The sequence below is a fragment of the Scyliorhinus torazame genome, chromosome 9, assembly GCF_047496885.1.
Source record: "Scyliorhinus torazame isolate Kashiwa2021f chromosome 9, sScyTor2.1, whole genome shotgun sequence".
Taxonomy (NCBI): Eukaryota; Metazoa; Chordata; class Chondrichthyes; order Carcharhiniformes; family Scyliorhinidae; genus Scyliorhinus; species Scyliorhinus torazame.
This window is the reverse complement of record NC_092715.1, coordinates 57,853,752-57,872,357: the sequence shown is the minus strand read 5'-3', so window position 1 is coordinate 57,872,357 and position 18,606 is coordinate 57,853,752. Positions and strand designations below refer to the sequence as shown.

The 18,606-nt window shown below is 40.9% G+C and overlaps 1 protein-coding gene across 4 annotated transcripts in view; it reads right to left on the bottom strand.

The window, feature by feature from the left end:
• The window catches only part of pik3r1 (phosphoinositide-3-kinase, regulatory subunit 1 (alpha)), a 109,414-nt gene extending 92,842 nt beyond the window's left edge, over nt 1-16,572 (bottom strand). The window contains exons 1-3 of one of the 4 annotated variants that reach the window (XM_072515954.1): nt 16,444-16,572; nt 14,137-14,385; nt 13,694-14,029 (exon numbers count right to left, since the gene is read on the bottom strand). In XM_072515954.1, the coding sequence (XP_072372055.1) occupies nt 13,694-14,024 (331 nt within the window). In that variant the 5' untranslated portion in view covers nt 14,025-14,029; nt 14,137-14,385; nt 16,444-16,572. Of the gene's footprint in view, nt 1-13,693; nt 14,386-16,443 lie in introns of all 4 variants that reach the window. The other 3 variants (XM_072515955.1, XM_072515952.1, XM_072515953.1) reach the window with 3 other exon arrangements.
• Nucleotides 16,573-18,606: the final 2,034 nt, after the last annotated feature.

Below are 18,606 nucleotides of genomic sequence, written 5' to 3'. Positions count from 1 at the left end.
GGTCCCCTTACTTGATGGAGGACACAAATACATGTCCACTAGAAAGCTTCACTAGATTGATTCCATGGATGAAGGACTTGTCTTATGAAGAGAGATTGGAACAGTTGATGCCTATACTCACTGAAGAATGAGAGGAGATGCAATTGAGGTTATAGAAGATGGTAAAGGGAATTGACGATAAACGTAGAGCGAATGTTTCCCTTTTGCTAGACATTCTAGAATGAGAGGCTATTGTTTTCGGCTAAGGGATAGCAGATTTAAAACAGAAATGAGGAGGAATTACTTCACTCAAAGGGTCATGAATTTGTGGAATTCTCTACCCAAGTGTGCAGTAGATGCCAGAACACTAAAGAAATTTGAGGAGCTACAAAGGTTTTTAAATTAGTAGCAGGACAAAAGGTTATGGGGAGTGGGCAGGAAGGTGGAGATGAGGCCAAGATGAGATCAGCTATGAGCATACTGAAAGGCGGAACAGAAATGAACGGCTGAAATGCCTACTCCTCCCCTTAGTTCTTCTGTTATAGTGCAAACACACAAGTTAGTTTTAACCTAAATCAAGGCAAAGGTGTCAATAAATTGTATCATCATCCCTCAATATAAGTTGCGTCCTTTAATGTTCGGTCAGTGATTATGCACTTTCGTAAAGATACTAAATTTGGGTACAGACTTTTCTAGAGAATACAATTTGTACCATCGGAAGCAGCAGACTGAAACTAAACTGTTTTGCACTATAAATTTTCATTAAATTTGAAGTCAGTCATTGTTATCTATGACTGTCTCCTGTAGAGTCATAGAATCATAGAATTTACAGTGCAGAAGGAGGCCATTCGGCCCATCGAGTCTGCAGCCCTTGGAAAGAGCACCCCACTTAAGCCCACGACTCCAGCCTATCCCCGTAACCCAGTAACCCCCACCCAACCTTTTTGGACACTAAGGGAAATTTTGCATGGCCAATCCACCTAACCTGCACATCTTTGGACTATGGAAGGAAACCGGAGCACCCGGAGGAAACCCACACAGACATGGGGAGAACGTGCAGACTCCACAATGACAGTGACCCAAGCCAGGAATCGAACCTGGGACCCTGGAGCTGTGAAGCAACTGTGCTAACCATTGTGCTGCAGTGCTCCCCCAATGAAATCAAAGACTTACCATAAGATGCATTACAATGTTACAATCCCACATTTTCATTGAAATTAAGGGAATCAACTGCATAATTACAGACTGCATGAAGCAAGGTATAATTTCTAAACTATTGCCTTCCCCTTTTGGGTCTGTTACTCTCCACCCCAAAGTGCAGAAAAAATTGCCTACTTTACAAGGTGACTTGTCACTTGCCTTACTTTCATGACAGTATTATTAATTACTAAATGCATTTAAATGAGCATCTATTAATGTAACATTGTGAGACTCATGATTAGGTCAAATTATCTCAATTACATCCAGTAAGACACAAACAATTTTAAAGTGTTCTGGTGATTGTTGCAGTACAAGTACAGGGCAGCAATTCTGCCATTCTTGTTGATATCCAACAATGCAAGTATGTGAAAATAACACTTGTTATAATATATATATATATATATAAATAAAATATATAATTAATATAATTATTTTCATTTGGAAACAAGTTGAAACAATAATGGGAGGAATTAAATTTGAACAGCTGCACAAGTCCATTTAAAAAAAAAAAATCTCTCACCAATGGCACACTACTTTTACAGCTAGTATTGTACGAAAGTACGCCAGATGTTTACCATGGCAGTATGAAGTGTTGAAAACTACATTATCTCAAACTATAAATATGCAGTGTAACGCAACAATATAGCTCAGATTTATCAAGGCAAATAAATCCCACACAGTAGAGCACTTGAGGCACTTGCAAATCTATATGTTTCACATTAAACCTAGCAGTCTATTTTATAAAGATGGAAAATTGCATAAATTGTATATTTAATAGGTGTGTAAAAGAGAAAACTGGGCTGTCTCATCCACCATGTTACTCTGTTGAAGGATCCAGTATAAAATCAACTGCAGTTTGGTACTGAACAGTACTTTCATAGGGAGAATTGTCATGGAAATGGGTACCAAGAAATTGCATTGATGCAACAGAATGCCATCCTCTGAGATCAAGACAGGCAATTTGTTGAGCTAAAGTAGTGAGTGCTTTATTTTGAATATGATCAAAATAAAGATCATATTCAGTTTTATAACTGACCAAGGATTGGTTGATAGAAACTGCTGACGTTTTCTGATGCTATCACCCATCAAAAGGTCCAAACTGTAGAAAAACTAGGTTTTGATTTTGTGTACCTGTTGTTCAAAGGAACGACTTAATCACATGAATTTTATATTTAGGAAACAGTCTAAATTGTGCAAGTCATCCCACTTGGCACTTAAGGCTGATGGTTGTTGCAAATGCTTCTTCAGCCTTATATTTTACACTGGGCTCCCCCATCATTAAAGGATGGGGATATTTGTGGAGCCTTTTACTCCAGCGAGTTGTTTAATTGTCCACCACCATTCACTGCTGGATGTGGCACGACTACAGAGCTTTGATCTGATCAGTTGTATATGGAATCATACAGCTCTCTTCATCACTTGTTGCTTACGCTGTTTGGCACACAAGTGGTCCTGATCAAAGAACACTGGAAGGCTCACGGGGGGCTGTGGCAGAGAGAAGGGAGCCTGCTGAGAAGTTGCGTGGAATGTGGGACTTAATCTACAAGACTATATGTTTGCCATAATATACAAAAGTGACAAAGTATGGGAAAATAGATTTTCTGTAGTTTGGTATGTTAGTTGCCTATTAATTACTGGTTAATCTATGTTGATTTTAGCTTGTCGGTTACAGTAAAAGTCTTAAAATTTGAAAACTTGTGCAATCTTCTTTCGGTTACTGGGAAATTTTAAAGAATTATTGGTTTCTATGGCAATCATAATATAGGGGGTATGATTGAGTAGTTTGCGGATGATACAGAAAATGGTCATGTGGTTGATAATAAGGAAGAAAGCCATCAGGAAGTTTGCCTCCACCACACTCTTCTAATCCTTCTGCCAATTCTGCCTGTACCAGTCTCCCCGAACAGGCGCCGGAATGTGGCGACTAGGGTCTTTTCACAGTAACTTCATTGAAGCCTACTTGTGACAATAAGCAATTATTAGATTATTATTAATTAGTTTGAATCAATGCTTTCTGGTTATTGGCCTCTCTGCGAAGGGAAGTTCTTCCTCTACACTTTTGTCTGGGCCCCTCAATTTTACATGCACTAATTAAATCTGCCCCCCCCCCCCAAAGAGGATAGCCTCAGCCTAACCATCTATCCTGTAAATCGCCTCGGTGCCCCCTCCAGTGCAAACACATTTTAATTCAGGAATGTCTTGGTCAGGCAAGTAGAATTTTTCAGTGTTGGCACTGTATCCCGTTTCTGTGGCCGAATACATGCGCGCGAGTGTATCCTTCCAATTGACGGTGCGGGTTTGTTGCACTAAAAGAGTTAAACCCGGTACCCGATTCTATGTTGGAGGGAAGCAGTGTACCTTGTACAGCACTGATCGGCAACTCCGAGCTGCAACTCAGAGCAGTGTCCGAGGGTCTTTGCAGTTTGGTATTCCAAAATTCCAGAATCCGAGACACTCTCGGCCCCAAGTATTTTGAATAAGGGATACTCAACCTACAATGCATTTGGGGAGGGCAAGGAATACACAATAAATGGTAGGATACCGAGAAGCACGGAGGAATAGTAGGACCTTGAAGTGCATCGTCACAGATCCCTAAAACTGGACAAGTAGACATGGTGATTCAGGCAGCATAGGGTGGCGATCAGAATTGTGCGCAATATTCCAAGTGCGGCCTTACCAAGGTTCTATACAACTGCAGCATGACTTGCTAGTTTTTATACTCGATGCCCCGTGCAATGAAGGCAAGCATTCCGTATGGTTTCTTGACTACCTTGTCCACTTGTGTTGCCACTTTCAAAGATTTGTCAACCTGCATGCCCAGCTCTCTGGCTTTCTATATTCCTAAGACTTTTGCCATTTACGGTATTTTTCTCCTCTATGTTAGACCGACCAAAATACATGACCTCACATTTGTCTGGATTAAACACCATTTGCCATTCCCCTGACCAAGTCTCCAACCTATCTATGTCCTGCTGTATCCTCTGACAATCCTCAACACTATCTGCAACTCCACCAACCTTGGTGTCATCCGCGAGGAGTCATCAAGAACATCAACTCCATGCAGTCGGGGGAAAGTACCAGATCCAGACAGATTTCCAGTGGATTTCTATATAAAAAATAAAAAAAATTTGCGGCAGCACTGGCCCCTTACCTGCAGGAGATGTTCAATGACTCGCTATCACAAGGGGTCTTCCGCCCATGTTGGCACAGGACTCGATATCACTGATCCCGAAAACAAACAAAGACCTGATGGAAAGAGGGTCAGACAGTCCCATCTCACTCCTAAACACTGACACCAAGTCCGGGCAAGGCGACTGGAGAGTAGCGTGCCAGAGGTAGTTGTGGAGGATCAGACGAGCTTTGTCAAGGACACACAACTAACGGTGAACATCAGACGCGCGCCGAACTGGATTATGACTCCACCTAGGAGGAGACACCAGAGGTGATCAGCTCCTTAGACATAGAAGACCTTCGACAGAGTCGAATGGAAGTACCTCATCGAGGGACTAGAATGGTTAGGGCCAGGGTTCACCTCATGGGTGAAACTACTGTACAGACCAAAACTGTACACAGTACTCCAAGTGCAGTCTCACAAATGCCTTGTACAGTTGCAGCAACACTTCCCTACTTTTAGATTCTAGTCCTTTAGCTATAAATGCCAAAATTCCATTTGCCTTCCTTATTACCTGCTGTACCTGCATACTAGTTTTCTGCAAGGACACCCAGATCCCTCTGCAGCGAAGCACTTCAGTTTCTTTCCATTTAGATAATAAGTCTCCTTTTTATTTTCCCCCTCAAAATGGATAACCTCTCACATATCCATCTTAAACTGTCATCTACCAACTCACCTAACCTCTCTCCATTTGTAAATTTCTTATTTCCTCATTGCAACTTACTATCCCACCTATTTTAGTGTCTTCTGCATAGTTTTTTTTAAAAATAATCTTTATTTTCACAAGTAGGCTCACATTAACATTGCAATGAAGTTACTGTGAAAAGCCCCATGTCATCATATTACGGCACCTGTTCGGGTACACGGAGGGAGAATTCAGAATGTCCAAATTACCTAACAGCACATCTTTTGGCACTTGTCGGAGTAAACCGGAGCACCTGGGAGGAAACCCACGCAGACATGCGGAGAACGTGCAGACTTCGCACAGACAATAGCCCAAGCCAGGAATCGAACCTGGGACCCTGGCGCTGTGAAGCAACAATGCTAACCACCGTGCTACCATGCTGCACCTTCAGTTATATTTAGTTGCATATTTAGTTATACCTTCTATCTCTGCATCCAAGTCATTAATATATATTGTAAATAGTTAGGGTGCTGAGGACCGAACCGTGTGGCACCTCACTAGCTACATCTTGCCAACCAGAAAAGGGCCCATTTATGCCAACTCTCTACCTCAAGCCAGTCTTCTATCCAAGCTAATAAATTACCTCTAATCCCATGTGATCTTACCTTGTGTATTAACCTTTAATGCAGTAGCTTATCAAATACCTTCTTGAAATCCAGCTATACTACATCTACAGGATCCCCATTATCCACTTAGCTTTGTTACATCTCCGAAGAACTCTAGCAAATTAGTCAAACACAATTTACCATTCCTGGGCAATTTGAGGGGGAAATGGTCTACTTATTTAGCTTTAGTTAAGACACACAATTTACAATTCCTGGACAATTTCAGAGAGCAGTTAAGAATTAACTACATTGTTGGAGATCTGGAGTCACATGTAGGCCAGGCCAGATAAGGAGGGCAGATTTCCTTCCCTAAAGGGCCATTAGTGAACCAGGTGGGTTTTTACAAAATCGATGATAGCTTCTTCACGGTCACGATTAGCAAGACTTTATTATTGAACCGGTGTGCCTGAGCTTCTGGATTACTAGTCCAGTGACATTACCACTACGCCATCACCTCCCCATGTCCTTTTGAATTTTATTCAAACTCAACACGATATTAAACATAAAGCCACACTCAAAGGGGTTTAGCAATCCCTAAACTGTTCAATAATTTGTGATGCGCAAAGACAAATAATTTTTAAAAATATATAATCTAGCCTCCAAAATAGGGATTTATCTGCAATAAGTGAAATTTGCAGCCGAAGTTTTTGAGATTCCAACATTCTGCAAAAAAATGTGATTAAGAATATAGTTCAAACAGTGTGAAATGATAGGCTGAAAGAGCAGCATTTCAGTAATATTTGAACTGAACAAAACCACTATGAGAATCTTAAATTTCATGAAACACATTGGTAGTCTCACAATCTAAAACAGTATAATAGCAGACATACCACAGTTTCAAATAGAAATTAAACAGCATTCTATATACATGCAAATGCTATTGGAAAGAACATCAACAATTCAGAATTGCATGTATGGACTAATTTACCACCAAATGACAGCTGCAATACCTATAATGGTAGCATTTCTATTGCATCTGGGAAGACTAAATTTGTCTATGCTTGAAGCTGCTCATGGAAGAAATTTGCTTCCAGGCACAGGTTCTTTAGACAAAAGAATGTGAAATCAGTCAGTCAAAAAGCAGCATATCACTTTACTACATCATGAATTCTTTCTCAAATCAGTCAGTCAAAAAGCAGCATATCACTTTACTACATCATGAATTCTTTCTCAAAGCGGGGGAATATAATTTATTACCACAGAATACAAAATGTGTGTGTCTCAACTAAAGCTAGATAAGTACACCATTAAGGATCAAAACCCATAAAATGCAGAGACAAATTGATTGATGGTAGCTTAATCCGTACAAGTAATTCTGAGTTAATCATGTACTCCTCAATGGTATTAGCATACTTTGCATATTTTGTTTATAATAATCTTTATTGTCACAAGTAGGCTTACATTAACACTGCAATGAAGTAACTGTGAAAAGCCCTTAGTCGCCACACTCCGACACCTATTCGGGTACACAGAGGGCGAATTCAGAATGTCCAAATTACCCAATAGTTTGTCTTTCAGGACTTGTGGGAGGAAAGCGGAGCACCCGGAGGAAACCCACGCAGACAGGGGGCGAACGTGCAGACTCCACACAGGCAGTGTGGCAAATACTGTTCAATGATCAATGTGGGACCCACTGTTGCTCACTATTTGCATAACGATTTAGATTCTGGGATTGTATTTACAATTCTAAAATAAGAAGACAATAGCAAACTGGGGAGAAATTAATATAGGATTGCAACAAAATACGGGATGATATTAACAAACTAATAGGTATGGAATTGGGAAAAGAGCTTGGATTAAGTGTGATGTAGTACATTCCAGCATGAAATACAAGATCACATATTCCTTGGAAAATAAGTGTCTAAATGGAGTAGAGAATAGAAGGATTTCAGGGTAGAAATACACAAATCACTTAAAGTTGCAAGAGGGAAGTCGGGCAATAAAAAAAAAGCAACAAACCAAACACTAACAGTTCTGTCTTTAGCAATGAATTGCAAAGTACAGAATTATGTTAAACTTAGTTAAATCATTGTGTGTCCATTAAATTGCTTTGTATAAACAAAATAATTTAATTACTTCCCACTGGTTATTTTAAATTATTTAATTTTATTAAAGTATTCACTGATAGGCCCACCTAAAAAAAGCTGATTAGGGGACTCTACAGACAGATAGCTAGTCTCTTTAACATGTTCAGACATATAGGTCTGCATTTTATACTAAGTCAGCAGGGACACATAAAATCCAGTGATCACCAAGGATCCTACACATCCTTGTGCCCTCTGCAAATGTACATGCATTGCCCTTGGGCCAATTCAGGTCCTTAAAGAGCCAATGCTATTCATATGCTTTACCCAACTCTTCTGGCTAACTATTATCAGGGTAACTATAACAGTTTGAATAGTCAACATATTTAAAACACAAAATTCTGGAAATACTCAACAGGTGAGGTGAGTATCTTATGGAAAAAAACTTCAAGTATAGACCATGGTAATTCAAAATACAATTAGCTCAATAAGATTTTTAAAATTAACTTGCTGGATGGGTTAATGTAGCGAAGAAAATCCAAGGACAGATATTTTGGATTTGTCCCTAATTAACAGTATTTCTGGCCATCCATATTGTGACTTGCAATGAACATTTCTATATTATTGTTCATCGAAAAGGAAAATGTAGGTTACCTCAGCAATTAATAGATATCGAGCATTTTGACTATCAGTTTTTTTCCCATAAGATGCCATCTCGCATGCTGAGTATTTCCAGAATTGTTTTAAATGTCAATTTTCAAAATGAATATAGATACTTGCAAAGTTACCCTGATATTAATTAGCCAGAGGAGGTAGGTAAAGCAGATGAGGAACCACTGGCTATTTAAACCAAGAGTTAACAAGGTAATAAAATAAAATAAAAAATCGACCTGTACAAACTTAGGGGCTATTACTACGTCTCAATATAATTTCAAACACAAAAATTACAGACATCCTATTTCATGTGATCATCGGACTCTGATATACAAGCTGGTTCAAAGATGCTGTTAATGCAATTGAGGAGTTAATCTATTCAAAGTAGCAACCCAAGCATGCGGGAAGGAATGTCATAGCCATTATGCCTTTCAGATAACCTGATCGCAACAGGGCAAACTGGTTTTGGAAGAAACTGTTTCAGTTGGAGATCCAATATTCTAATGTTGTGGTTAAATCCAGCCTCAAGTTCAAACAATCCCAGCTCTTTGCTACCTTTTCTGCCCATCTAGCAAAAGGCCTCCTTCTGCACTGTAAATTCTATGATTCTATGGTCATAATATTGGTGTTTTACTTCCTCAAGATGAGCTCTGACAAAAAAGATCACTTATACCCACTGCTAATATCACCCAACTGTGCCCTGCCCAATTGAGCAACCCCAATTTTCCTACCCCGTAAATGGTGGCCATTTCTTCAGCTGCTAAAGCCCCAAGTTCTGTAATGCCCTATCTAAATCTCTTTCCTCCTGTAAGCCTTGCGCTAAAACCTACCTCAGACCACACTTTTGATCATTTTCCCGAATATTTCCTTTCGTGGCTTGTTGTCAAATTTTGCTTTTTATGTTCCTGCAAAATGCATGAGGATGTTTAGGTGGGAAAGATGCCATATAAAGGCACACCATTGTAATATGACCTCATTTTTCATCTTTGTACAGTTGTGCCTCATTTAGCATTCCTGATCGAACGGTGTGCTAAATAAAACTCACTTGCCTGTAAGGAAACAAGTACTTTCCTGACCTGTAATTTTACATTAAAAATCTATTGGTAGCCTTGAATCTAACTGGCCCAAAAATACTGCTCCTTTACTTACTACGTACTGCTTACCTCCCAGTTGCTTTTCCTGCTTTCGGTCCCTTCCTCCTGCCGCTTCCTCTTTCCGATCCTTTACTTCCTTCTTCCTGAAATTTTCCAACCTTCTTGGTCCCTCCTGTTTGCCACTTCCTCTCCTGAACCCCTCACTCCCTTTTGTTTGCTACTTCTCTCACCACTCCTTCCCCGCTTCTTTCTCACTGCCACTTTTCCCAGCCTTGCTCACAATGTAGGAGCCAGCCATTTACTTGCTCATTTGCAAACAAAGGGGAGAAATTTAGCTAATAATCCATCGGAAAGATACAAGGAAAGTCCATGAATTGCACCAAAATAAATGCTCAATTTACTTTTTTTTTATAAAAAGAGTACAGCGACTTCCTATTACTGTGAAGAGGATAGAAACACAGCAGAAGAGACGTTCAAAAATAGAGTCCACCTGGGCACCGTGGATATAGGGCACCTTTAGTCCAAAACCTAGCTCTCAAGAGCCAAATTTGTAAGTGTTTAAACAAGGAAAATGCCCCAAAACTTCAAGGAGTCAAGATTGAGTTTTTTAAAAAAATAATAGAGCACTTTTGTAATAAAAGTGTTCTTCCAGTTAGAACTATAATAAAACCAAAAAGCTGAATGCTTTGCCAATTATTCCAACTTGGCTGCATATTATAACTTAATATATAGATAGTAAAATAATAAATCCAACACACACCCTACCCACATTATAAAGCTTTCATTTTGAACAACACTCCCTAACCTTAGCTTCAGAACTTTTGAAAAGGCATGGATCATGCAGTGATGCATTTTATTGCAATATACAGAAATCTCTGGGTCTCAGGGACCACGTTACAAAGAGAATAAAGTTAACACAAAAGAAAACACTAGATCCAAGTTTCAGGGTGAAGACTTGAGAACATTTTTTATCAATGTATATAACTTCCACCCACCCAAACAGTGCATTCATCACTGGGCAAAACAGATCTTTTCTCCCCCCTTTTTTTTCCCCCCAATTAAGGAACAATTTAGCATGGCCAATCCACCTATCCTGCACATCTTGGGTTGTGGGGTGAGACCCACGCAGACCGGGGAGAATGTGTAAACTCAACACGGACAGTGACCAGAGGCCGGGCACTGTGAGGTAGTGCTAACCACTGCGCCACCATGCCACCCATTTTACTCCCTTTCTAATGCCTATTCTCACCGCTCCAGCATGTATATAGTCTGTACAAATTAGACTGTAGAATGGGAGAGGTTTGTGAAGTCCCAAACGAATGCTCTGCATCCAGACTTACTAATTCTACAAGACTAGACCAAGTCGAAACACTCTTCTGTAGTGTATAACTGTGGCAGTTGATGTAAAACCCCTTCATCGTACAACAGCTGATCACCATGGTTTGTTTAATATCAACAGCAAAGCACAGTTCCAAACAAACTTAAGAATAATGTACTGAGCCTCGCAATTACCTTATTCGGACAATTTATTGAGCTTCATCTACACACTGGGAAGATTGAACACACTGTCTTTAGTCCGGACTCCAAACTCCGTTTCCTAGCTATCGATGTCATTTCTCGCACCAGGAACCATCAATTATGAAGAAAGTTTGTTCATAAGCTTGGTCACTCAGTTGATCTTGAGATGGGCTTTCAACCTCATATTTGTACCATTACTAAGACCACCTGTTCTCACCTCCACGACACCGCTGACTTTGCCCATCACAGCTCATCTGCTGCTGAAACCCACATCCATGCCTTTGTTATCCCTAAACTGGCCTACTCCTGTGCTCTTGGCTAGTCTCCCACATTTGACTTTCTGTAAATTGGAGGTCATCCAAGTCTTTGCTGTGCGTGTCTTAACGCGCAGCAAGTCCTGTTCCCCTGTCACTCTTGTGCTCGCTGACCTACATTATTGGCTGCTGGTCAAACCCAGTCTTGATTTTAACATTTGTGTTTTCAAATCCCTCCATGGTCTTGCCTCTCCCCATCTCTGTAACCTCCTCCAGCGCCACAACTCTTGGGGAATCTGCACTCTTCTAATTCTGGCCACTTCAGCACCCCCAATTTTAATTGCTGTATCTTTGATAACCGTGCCTACAGTTGCCTAGACCACAAGCTCTGGAACACCCTCCCTGCACTTCTGCATCTCTACTTCACTTTGCTCCTTGAAGACACTCGTTAAACCTACTTCTTTGACCAAATCTTTGGTTATCTGACCTAATTTCCATTAGTGGCTCAGTGTCATGTTTATTTCATAATGCACCTCTGAAGTGCCTTGACACATTGCATTGTTAAAGGCACTATATTTACAATTTAAGTTCTTATTGCTAATTAACTGCCAGACTGCCACCAGTTTGATTTTATTTAATGTCTCAATAACATTTGAACCTCTAGCATACTAATGCCCATCAGTCTGGAATCCATAGCCACACAACTTTCCAATTACTTTTAAAAATGCCTCTGAAGGGCACTTTCCCAAATTAACTAGTAGATTGCACATTAATATTTGACCCAGATGCAGCACTATGATCATGTGAAAAATCATATGCTCACAAAATTGTTTCAGCAGTAGGCTGAAAAGAGGTAATAATGAATTATAACACTGTCAGCAAGATAAATTTGGACATTTGCTAAAAGTTAAAACATTTCAAAGCTAGTTCCTTGCATACTTCACTATTAAAGCAAAGTAGGGAAGTTATGCTAAACCTCCATACTATGTGCAGTTCTGGTCACCATATTATAAAAAGGTGATAGAGGCACTGGAGACGGTGCAGAGAAGTATCATATCAGAAATGGATGGGTATATATATCAGGAAAGGAAAGACCATCCCGTTCTCTTCTTTCAAAAAAGGCTTGAGAGGGGAGCTTTGAAATTATGAAAAGTTTGATAGAATGGATAGAAATAATATTTCCTCTTGTAAGGAGGAGCATAACTCAAGGTCATGAATAGAAGATAGTCACCATTGAAATTCAAAAGGGAATTCAGAGAAGCCTCTTCACCCAAAAGAAGAAAACAGAACTCACTATGACAGGGAGAGGTTTAAGCACATGTATTTAAGGGGCAGCTATACAGGGGTGGGGGAGTTGGGGGACAGATCATTATGATGGCAGACTTACATGAGGAATGGAGGAAAGTTGGGAGGAGGTTCAAATGGAGCATAAACACGAGCATGGACTGACTGGGCCAAATGGCCCATTTCTGTGCCATTATTCCTATGTAATAAAATTGAATAGCTATTCTGAATCAAATTTGCATCTTTATTTTCTTCCATCTTCGTCTCTTAAGAACTGTCTTAATGAATGTATTGCCATTTTTATGAAACTAGGAGTAATTAAGAATAAAATCACAATTATAGAGTATATAATCACCTCAGGACACTCCATGTCTATGGCAATTGATTAATTGATTTTGAAGTGCAGTATCACCTTGTTATGCAAGCAAAATAAGTAAAATAGCTGAAGTGTGCGAAATGCAAAAAGTGGAAGGAATGTGGATGTAATAAAACTATTACAAGTTTTTTTCCGCTGGTGCATTTCGCTCCATTTACACAAATACCTATTGTGTGGAATTATATTTCTCAATTCTGTATGTGTAGTAAGTCAACCTATTCAATGACGTAGCAGCTGATCTCAACCATTGCATTAATTGATTTTACTGCTGGATTGATAGGAGATGGAAAAGACAAAATTAATCAATGTATCTGCTCCAGTTTTCTATTTGGTGAGATCTTCCTCCAAGTCTTCATATGTGTATGGTTGTCAATAAAGTTAAAATTCAGATACGACACCCATGACTATAAAACTTGTCGTATCAGTAGCATCTTTGGATCTAACTCATGTAACTGCACCATGGCAGTACTCAACACCTGCAGATGAGGAGCATCAAAGAACGTTGAAAACTAAATCTACACAATCAATTTTGTGTTAACTGACTTTTTTTCCAGTCCAGTTCTATAAATAGCAACAATTTGGTCACTTTTCATGAACCAGAGATTAATGTACAAATACTTTGCAAGCAAAAATAGTGTTCAAAAATATATGAATCAGCTTTTATAACTCAGTAATATGTGAAGCAAATTCTAATTACCATTTCTTCAGGTTTTTTTATTCGACAAGCACAAGAAATTAAGCAATTGTTACTTCTAAAAACATTGTCGTTCTTAACTGATGCATGCTATACTAGCCAATTGCTCCATTATTCCTGGAATCTCATCCCGAGTGTACATGAAAGAACTGACCTTGCAAGTCGGAATCTTCTGGCCTTAATGGATTTGGAGCCACAGGCAGTGGACGAGGAGGTCTAGGCTTGGGTGTCGGTGGTGAAATTTTCCTGAAACCATGAAACTCGACGTAAGTTCCTGGGAAGTCTCCCCTTTCCTGTGTTGTTTCATTTAAGCCAGTGAGCCAGCCAATTTCATCTGGTTTTGCCTCAGCTCCCTCGCTGAAACCCAGGGCTAACAAGGTATTTTTAGTGACAATCAGTATATCACCAGTATGTAAATCAATGTCTTCTTCACGCTCCTTTTTGTACTCATATAGAGCTCTATATTGATATCCATCAGCACTCATTTTCCCTAGAATAGATGCAAAACATACAAGCAGAACTTTTGTCACTTATATGCTCAGCAGGCAAGAAATTTTTCAAACTTCTGATGAGCTTTTCGCACAATAAAGCACTTGCCAATTGTGGACAGTCCTTGCTTAGTCAAAGAACTTTTGAATAGCTTTGTACCATTTCCTTCAAAATATGCAGTGTCACTCTTCAAAAATAAGGAAAAAAAAGTACTCCTGTGTTCTTCTAGATTGTGTCAGCACATTCTAAAAAATTAGATTCCACAGCTGAGCAGCTTGTCGTACTGTTCTCGTGCTTCAGCCACAAAATATCCATCAGTCAACAACAAACTATTATTGGCCTAAGAGCAGTCCCAACCTAAAAAAAAAGAGAAAATTGTTTTTTTATTTAAGCAATTAAAATCAACATTTCTAACAATAGTCAATTTGACAATAACTCGTTTGCATGCCCCATATGCAATTGGCAGCTCTAAATCCACATGCATATATAATGAAATTTCTGTTCCAGAAATATTACAATTCATAACTTCACAAATCAGTCTATTACCAAAAATCAACTTTCTACAAATGGAACTTCAAAGGTTGGCCACTTATACGAAAAAAGGGAACAAACTGGCATGCAGATATATAGACATTGCAACAGGAACCAGCTGAAACCATTGCAAAACTACTTGGTATTGGCCTCATATTACCACCATGTCTGAAGTAACTCTAAATATTATATTTTGAGACATTGTGTAAAATCTTGGTGCAATAACTGTCCACAAAGTACTATTTTGCCAGGGGCATTACTCCACCTAAAAGCTGCAAGCGTTGCACCTTTTGATACACAGAATTAAAATAACATAGAAAAGAAAGCAGTCAGATTGGAAATCTGCACTTCTCCTGACCTGCCAGAGAGAAATTTGATATTACCCCCCAAAAAACTAAGCTTAAAAGAAGTGCCATTTGGGTAGAGTAGCATGATGTGATGCTTCGTGCAAACAAGAAACAAGCGAGAACAGTCAGTGTGCGAATGAAGAGAATAACGGCTCAGTTACGACAATCCACGAGTTAAAGAAAAAATAATTCCAATCCAATACGATAACTGGAACTGGAGAATCCACCAACGTCAGATCAGGATGATGAAATCAAATTCAAACTACTGATCTTTGTCTAATAGGATGAATGATAAACTAGTGTAAATATCCATCTTACAATGAAAATATAAAGGTTACCACTGTCAAGTCCTTTTGAAAAGGACCAAGAGAGCAACTGCAACCTGGAAATGGAAGTCTAGCAAGAAAGGCAAATGTCTCCAAGAGAGCTAAAGCATGTGGATTTGATTACTCTCTCATACTGAAGCTCACAAATTCAGTGCATTATACATTTCGGGTGGGAGTAAAGAGGGACTCTTGAAATCTGGCCAAAACACTTCTCTCACCGCACGCCCCCCCCCAAATAATTTTTCAAGTGAATAAAAAGTAAACAATTTTATTATAGTTTGATTATTTAGCAAATGAGTACACAAGGGCAATGAAGTAGCATTTGTGACATGCAAACCAAAGTCAATTGCAGTCAACTGGAACTAGATATATTAAGTTTAAAAAAAAGAAATTCCAAATTCAAGTCCTCATGCTCATAACTCAGCGATCAAAGGGCTTTAAGTCCTCCCCCAACCCAAACCCCCGGGTGTACACTGCACTGCGTCCATGTTACTTTGGAAAAATATAAAGTTTGTCCAAAATAAGCAGCAAAAGCGATTTTCAGGTCAAAAGCGTCCAGTAATTTGAAGCGCCGCAGAACAATCCATATGGACTGCATTAATGTCAATACGTGGTCTGCATTTGTTCGCGGAAAGAGGCTTTCGGGTTCTCTTTTCCGTTATAATTTTCTCCCAAATAAAAATCAAATCTTTAAAAAAAACACGACCGTCGCATCAGAACGAATGTCGAAGCGAAGAAATAAACGCTGATCGAAGACGGTCTTCGATGTTTAATCCTGGACAATAAAACACGGAATGGTTTTGAAGAACCCGATAAACCAGGGGAATAAATGCGCGGCGTAGGGCTTGTTATTTTTAAAAAATGTATAACTTTATTCTCGCTTTGAATTCTCAAGAATGTGAATGTGGATGTCTCCCCCCCCCCCCCCCCCCCAAAATCAAGAAGTTGTCCCCTTCCTCCTTAGTAACTGGGAGGAGGAGGAGCAGCTCTGGCTCCGGTCACGGAAAGCAGGCCGGGGTCTTGACAAGAGGAGACGGATCCAGGCCAGGCCGCGTTTCGAGCCCGCCGCACCGAAGCGGGCTGGCTGGAGGGGGAAAAGAGATGCAGTGAATGAGGTGCAGGGGCTTCGGGCCGTGGCCGCCCTCCCCGCTTTCTGGACGTGGCCGCCTCGAGCCCCACTCCCCCTATCATTTGAACCAACCGCCGTTTACCTGATGCCAACACTCACGAGGCCAAGGTGCCAGCTCGCGCTCTCGCGCGTCAATCAGTCATCCGGCCTGCTCGCGCCCCGCACTCCACCGCCGCTAATGGCCTCTCGCCGCTCCTCCCCAGCCTCAAGATCCAGTATTGTTCCGAGCGACACGCCCCCCCTTCCGCTTTGCCGCCCGCCCATTGGCCCGCTCCCTCGCGGTGGCGGCTCTCGTGCCTGTCAATCACCGACTCCCCGAAGCGGAGTGGAACATGGCAGGGTGCTGCGCTGCCCCACCCGCCCCTCAGCGAACCTACTCGCATTGTGCCAGCCGTTAATACACAATTACGGTTAATGACTCTGTGCAGTTAGTTTCCCCACACCTACATACGGTCTGCCCTTTGACAGCCACATTACAGATTTCCACAGCGCCTTCACGGCAGCAAAACATCCCAAAGCGCTTTAGAGAGAAGGTGCGATCCCAGGGACTGGGTTGGGAAAAATATTAAGGGAAGCGCTGAAGGGCTGTGCTTTGGGGAAGTTTTGTTTTTAAAGTGAAAAGCGGAATGAGAGGTTTTACGAATTAGCTAGCAGGATGATTGAATCACAGAATGAGACCGTTCGGCCCCTCGTGGACATGCTGGCTCTCTGTAACAGCTGGACAGCGAGTCCCACTCCCCAGCCCTCCCCGTAGCCCTTCGTTTTTTCTTCTTCTTCAGGTAATTGTCCAATTCCCTTTGAAAGATACCATTGAACCTGCCTCCACCACACTCTCAGGCAGCGCATTCTGCATAGGTCCTAACTGGCTGCATAATAAAGATTTTCCCCATGTTGCCTTTGGTTCTTCTGCCATTCAGTTTAAATCAGTGTCCACTGGTTCTCAAACCTTCCACGATAGAATCTTAGAATGGGCACAGCTCAGGTGGCCATTTGGCCTGTCATATCTATGTCAGCTCTCTGCAAGAGGGGCCCAGTCCCCTGCCTTTTCCCCGGAGCCCTGCATCTTTTTTCTCTTCAGATTATTACCCATTCCTTTTTGAATCTGCCTTCACCACATCATGTCGCCTCTGGTTCTTTTGTCAATCACTTTAAATTAGCGTCCTCTGGTTTTCAACCCCTTCCACCAATATGAACAGTTTCTCTCTATTCTGTCTGACCCCCCTCATGATCTTGAACACCTCTATCAAATCTCCTCTCGAAATTATTTTCTGGAAGGTGAAAAGACCCAGATTCATCTAACTGTTCAAGTAAATGAAGCCCCCTCATCTCTAAAATCATTCCTGTAAACCTTTTTTGCACCCTCTCTTTTGATTTCACATCTTCCTAAAGTGTAGTCTCCAGAATTCAGCACAACACCAGTTGAGACTGAACTAGTGTTTTATAAAGGTTCACCGTAACTTTTTTGTTTTTATACTCTATGCCTCCATGTATAAAATGGAGTTTTTATACTCTATGCCTCCGCAAACTGCCGGCTCAAAGTGGAGAGGATCTCCAGGAATATCGCGCATATAGACACTGACATTAAGTTTCTACAAAGATGCAAGAAAGCAGACAAGAAACGGCATCTCCACTCTATGTATAAAGCCCAGGATTCCGTAAGTTTTAATATCCACTTTCCCCACCTGCCCATGATTTGTGCACATGTACCCTAAGACCCATTGCTCCTACACACCTTTTATAATTGTAACTTTCCTTTTCTATGCCCTATATTTTGTTTATTAAACAGTCATAGAAAAGAGAAAAGGATAAAACCATACAACCTATACAGCACAAGAATTAATAATCAACAGAAATACAAGAAGTGTCACACCGCGCACAAAACACAAAATGACAAAAATTACAATATTTACATCCAATTGCTCAGTTGGGTGAAACCCCCGCATAGGTCTCCCCCCCCCCCCCACCCCCACCCCACCCCTGCCCAACCACCCTCTGCAGTCTGCAGCAACAAAGTCCCAACAGTGGAAAATTGCACTGATGCGCAGCACACCATAGGAACAAGAAAGTCCTCCTTCCTCGACTCCTGCACTGGCTTCAGGACACCATCCAACCGTTCTGTCGGCACTCCAGACCGCAGAGTCAGGGGAGGTGGCAACAGGTCGACCACGACCTCCTGGCTGTGGAATTTAACCAGCCCAATGGATAACAAAGTCACCAGCAGTCCAGCAAAAATGTCCCTCCAATG